Source organism: Chenopodium album, chromosome 3 (assembly GCF_948465745.1).
Source record: "Chenopodium album chromosome 3, dcCheAlbu1.1, whole genome shotgun sequence".
NCBI lineage: Eukaryota > Viridiplantae > Streptophyta > Magnoliopsida > Caryophyllales > Amaranthaceae > Chenopodium > Chenopodium album.
In genome coordinates this window covers 5,071,595-5,076,787 of record NC_137836.1, presented here as the reverse complement: position 1 = coordinate 5,076,787, position 5,193 = coordinate 5,071,595, and the positions used below count along the sequence as shown (strand labels likewise).

Below are 5,193 nucleotides of genomic sequence, written 5' to 3'. Positions count from 1 at the left end.
GAATATATTTGATACAATTTCAATATAACCAGAGAAACTATACACAACTTTCAAATTAATGTCTGATTGCACAGAACTTAACCCAACAATGTTATCGAAAATAATTTATGAGATGATCTGAGAAGGGAGATTGAGCTCAGACAGGCAAAAGAATACAAGCAGGATCTTGTTGATCACATTTGAAAATTTGTACACACTAGTACACTACACAGCAGAAAGGCCTGCAAAAATTGAAAAACTAGGGGAGCTTTTGGCTATACAGGACCTTCAATGATATGAGGCAAATCGCAATTAGCAAGTAATCAATACTAGTGTTATAACATTTCTCTAATCATCAGTGTTTTAGTGTTTACAAGGATAATATAACTTCAGCAAGCTACTGTTTACACCAAAGGGACAGCTGATATCCAAAACACAAATTTGCTCTGAATTTTTACGAAAATTTCAACTCAGAAAGCTCAGGATGAGAATGATTAAAATACAAGTTCTAAGTACTTTTGATTCTGCTCATAAAATCTACGTCACTACTGCATCATTTTACTCACAGGTTCAAGAGCCTCGACAGTGACCACACTATTGCCTCGGATAACCTAGTAGAACAGAGAATAAACCAGTCAATCAGCATCTAAAATCAAAATACATCAACAAAAAATTAGAAATTAGGGAAAATCTTAACTCACCACCATGCCTATTTCATTTTTCTCATTGCCGTTAACTTCCACAGTGTTGTCAACCACAAGATTCATAAACTGATCAAATCCACGAAGTGTGCCCACCACCATCCTGTTTGCATTCAGCTTGACTGCACAAGAGCCAGTTTGTGTTTAATAATTTCTTTCATAGGTTCCAGCCACTTGAAAATATATAATACAGAGAGTTAAGTAACAATTGTTAATGGTATGAACATGAATACCATTAGCAAACATAACATCAGATATAAATAATAAAAATCAGTCCTTGGAGAATATATAAATACAGAGAACAGTAACTATCGACAATAGTGATTCTCCATTAGAGCAGGAATATTTTTTTTTTATTTTTTTTTTTATTTTTTTTTTATTTTTTTTCGGGAAAGACATTAGAGCAAGGAAGCATCAGCAAACTCAATACCAAAATAATCTTATAATCCATTTGCACACCTAACAATAAGCAAACTGAGCAATTACATTAGCAACTTTTTTTTTTTTTTTTTTTTTTTTTTAAAAAAAGGGCTTAATTACATAAGTGCTGTCCTGACAAGAGAACAATCCTGAAAACTCTTATTATCATGTTGAAGTGTGCTCTATGACTGATCTACACCATAAAATAGTACAACTTATATCCACCTACCTTTCATCATTGAAAACACAATTACCTCTACAGAATAGCTCAATTTCAGGAAAGGTTACCAAAAAGTACCTCCACCCAACACAAATCAAACGATTATTGGTCTTTAAAACCATGAATGGTGATGAAGAGGCACTTTCATCGGTCTTTGAACCCATATTGGCAAGGAGATTAAAAGGGAAGCATGAAGATACTGATGACGAATTTACAGAAGAGCTCCGATTCAGTATATTGGATGATGTAGTTGATGAAGAAGTTCAAATTTCGAGGATGGTCATAAAGCAGATTATGATATTCCTAACTTGTACAATGCCAAGGATATAATTGTCAAAAGGATGATGGAGGATGAATATTTAACATAGGTGGGAAAAAATGGAATGCCATCCTCTAAGAAGCAACAGAAAAAGGATATGCTAGGAATATGAGGGAGTGTGAGGAGATTTTGGAGGATATGCGTGATTGGGATAAGCTCCTCCCAGGTATATCTTTCAGTTCTTGCAAGTTTATTTTCAGTGTTTTCTCGAGATTTCTTAATCTAGTTATTTGTTTCCTTAGCACTAATTATTAAGTCCTATTTCCTTGTTAATAGTTGAACTTAAGTGATATAATGTGATATATTTTCAAAGATCAACGTCCATTTAACAACGAACATGAACAGACCATTTCAGATGACAAAAAGCAGAAGGTCAAAGCAAAGTTTGACGAATTAGGAGATAAGTGTGAAAGATATGAGCTTGAGCTGGAGGAAACATAACAGCATTTCAAGGAGTTTGGAGATCAGACTGTGGCAGAAAAAGAGGTCTGATAATCCACCAGGTGTGGGTCCAGTCCTCAGATGGCACACACGGGTGGTATTTTCCCTGGGAGGTGGGAAAGGTGAAATTATCAGTTACAGTCAAGGAGCTAGGACTTATAAAATATAAGTTCCATCGTTTGAGGGAAACAGTAGGAAAATGATATCATCCTGGAAAAACGAGCTAACAATCATAAGTGAGAGGTAAGCTTAAGATAAATTTCTGTAGTTTTTATAATTCTATTCTTCTGCAATTATAATTGCCAACTATATTCCTACAACCCCAGCTTGCTTTATTTACATTTTGTGTGTGTTGATTAGTTTCTAATCTGGCTTGTAGCTCTTTATCTCTAAATGAAATTAGTTGGGCAGAAATGTGTGAAGTGAAAGAATAAGTGGACAACATTGATGCTAACAACTACTGGGTATCCCTCCTCGCCAATATGGCTTCAAAGACCAATGAAAGCACCTCTCAATAATTACCTTACAGCCTCAGAAAAATACACCACTAGCCACTAATTATTAGTGAATCAATGAACTCGTCCATTAGCATGTCATGGTTGATTTTGTGAGGTGGCAATCCAAATCTGGAAAAGCCAGCAGCTTAACTCTAGTTTCAACATAAGTATTAATGTCCTACTGTAATTTATATATGAAGTAAGAAAGAAACAAACAGGTAGCACTTTTTCAAACAAACTACTTGAGCAACAGTAACATGCAGACATTGCAGTTTGCACTATATTGAAGGCAGCATATATCTACAAGTATTACTAATAACTTCTCTTTTTTATGTAAATTCCATCTCCCCAACACACACGCACACACAAACACACCGGCGGTGTGTTGCTAAACTTCTCCCTTTAATGTAAGTTCCATCTCCCCAACACCCCCCCCCCCCCGGGTTGGAAAGCCACCTGTTAATCAACAGGAGTTTGGCACAACTTAGAATCTAAATTTATATGGTAGATCATGCAAGTTTCTCGGTTTAGAAATAACACAATTAAGAGACGTTAGAGGGGAAGCATTGACAATTAAGAAGGGAAAAAACTCATTTCTTCATCTTCCATGCATTAAGCTGTGATAGTATTAAGGATCGTAGTCGCAACTCACAGGCTTTTCTAATTAGGAAGAACTATAACAGAATTTTAAATACTAGAGTCAACTATTCCATGTAATAATTAGTCATCTTACTTAGACGATCAAAAAATTATCCTTTCACACACCACTTTTCACACCTAAAAAGTATCTATCAAGGTGAAATTCATCCAACCTCAGTTCCACGAAATGTAAGACTTTGATCAATCTACTAGCACTACATACACTAGCAACTAATTTGGGGGGTAATTCGCAAATAATTTGCTTCCCTTAACCCATTAAATCTCCCAAAAATTCTTATGCACTCCTTAAAAATTCAACAACCAATTTATATTCTAAATCCCCAGATATTACTAAAACACAAATTTTCCACTTGTTCAAGTAGATAATCCGGCATCAATTTTCAAGTTATCACCACATTTGACTTAATCATAATTCATACAACTCTAAAAAACTAAAGTTTGGGCAAAAAAATTTGATTTTCCAAAGCCATCAACTCTTCTAAAACCCTAACACACTCGTCCTAAATCGATTTACTATTGCGCTACAATCAAATCATAACTAAAAATCGATACACAAACTACTGGAAATACCCACAAATTATTTACACAATTAAAACAAAAAAAAAAAAAAAAAAAAAAAAAAAAAAGGAAAAAAATCAAATTAAATTAAATTGAATCAGTATAATCATGGAGAAAACTTACTTTGGAGCTTCTTGTCCATGTACCTATAAAACACCCAAAAAAAAAAAACAGAGAAAAATAAAATTAGAGACAAATTTGTAGAATCAAAAGGTAAACTGATTATCAAGGAGAAATTGAAGAAAATAACAAGAAAAAAGGGGAAAATACTGACTTCTTGAGATCTGGAGGCTGGCCTGATCTGCTCATTCTAGAAGCGTAGACAGATTTACGAAAGAGAGCAGCTGAAATTGAGTACGAAAAAGATGAACTGGGAAAATGTGAGTGATTATAAACCCTAAAAAAAAAAAAGGGTTTTCTGTATTTGATTTTGATTGATGATTTGGGCTGGCTTTGATAACTTCTAAAGGCCAACACTCAGTATATAGGCCTCAGAGTTGTGACGGTCCATATACATGAACATAGATGGGTTGCGCTTTTTGGTTTTAATTAAGGCTTTGTTTGTTTTAACGGAAAATAACTTATTATTGGGAATATGATTTTCTATAGAAAATAAATTTTAAGTGAAAACAAAATTGAATAAAAATAGTTTTTCTTTGTTTGTAACCTTATAAGAAAAATCATATAGAAAGGGGAAAATAGGAGTGAAAGGGAGCACGTGAGTTCGACTGTACAATTTAGCTCCTAAGGTTTGAATAAATATACCTTAATTTGATCCCTCTGCATGGACGCAAACCCAAATTAAATAGATGAGAATTGGGTGGCATATCATATTTAGATGATTCTCAACTCCATCTAGTAACCATCCATCCACCCATCAATAAACCTATACTAAAGGCGAAACCAGGAATGACATTTGTCATTTCCTGGTTAAAAAATTTCCCTCCTTTTTTTCCTTTCTTTTTTAGTTTTTTGACAACATATTTGATCCAGTTATATTCAACTAAATTTTTTACATATATTCTATATACAAGGAAACTTTTAGTTACAAAAATACTAACATTGATTAAAAATAATGTATTGGAATATATTATTTACCAAAATTATTATAATATTATCAATATCAATTTTTTTTCTCCAACTTTTATCATTTGATAATAAATTTTATTTTAATTAAAAAAGAAAAATAATTTTTGTAGCATAGTTTGTATTAATCTTAAAATTATACATAACATTTAAAAGAACAAAATAAGTTTGTTATAGTATACTTCGTACACAACCTATATTGGAAAATGATTTAATTATTCTAAACATTTATGTGATTATTACTAAGATATATTTAAAAAGTTGATTATTAAATACAAATTATCCTAAAGTAAAATGATCTCAACTAAATTT

The 5,193-nt window shown here is 32.8% G+C and overlaps 1 protein-coding gene across 1 annotated transcript; it reads right to left on the bottom strand.

Annotated features, from left to right (window-relative positions):
- Window positions 1-299: 299 nt before the first annotated feature.
- LOC145610894 (putative small nuclear ribonucleoprotein G) lies at window positions 300-4,244 on the bottom strand. Its single transcript, XM_081666158.1, has 4 exons — window positions 4,070-4,244; window positions 3,919-3,941; window positions 681-802; window positions 300-590 (listed from the first exon to the last, which is right to left on the bottom strand). The coding sequence occupies exons 1-4, from the start codon at window positions 4,102-4,104 to the stop codon at window positions 525-527; spliced, it is 246 nt and encodes an 81-aa protein (XP_081522284.1). The 5' UTR covers window positions 4,105-4,244; the 3' UTR covers window positions 300-524.
- Between the last annotated feature and the right edge of the window lie 949 nt (window positions 4,245-5,193).

Excerpts from the sequence above, each read along its gene's own strand:
- LOC145610894 (XM_081666158.1), bottom strand. The coding sequence starts at position 4,104 with ATGAGCAGATCAGGCCAGCCTCCAGATCTCAAGAA. Across the intron at positions 803-3,918 it reads CATGGACAAGAAGCTCCAAA|TCAAGCTGAATGCAAACAGG; the intron begins GTAAGTTTTCTC and ends GCTCTTGTGCAG. Across the intron at positions 591-680 it reads AAAATGAAATAGGCATGGTG|GTTATCCGAGGCAATAGTGT; the intron begins GTGAGTTAAGAT and ends CTGTTCTACTAG.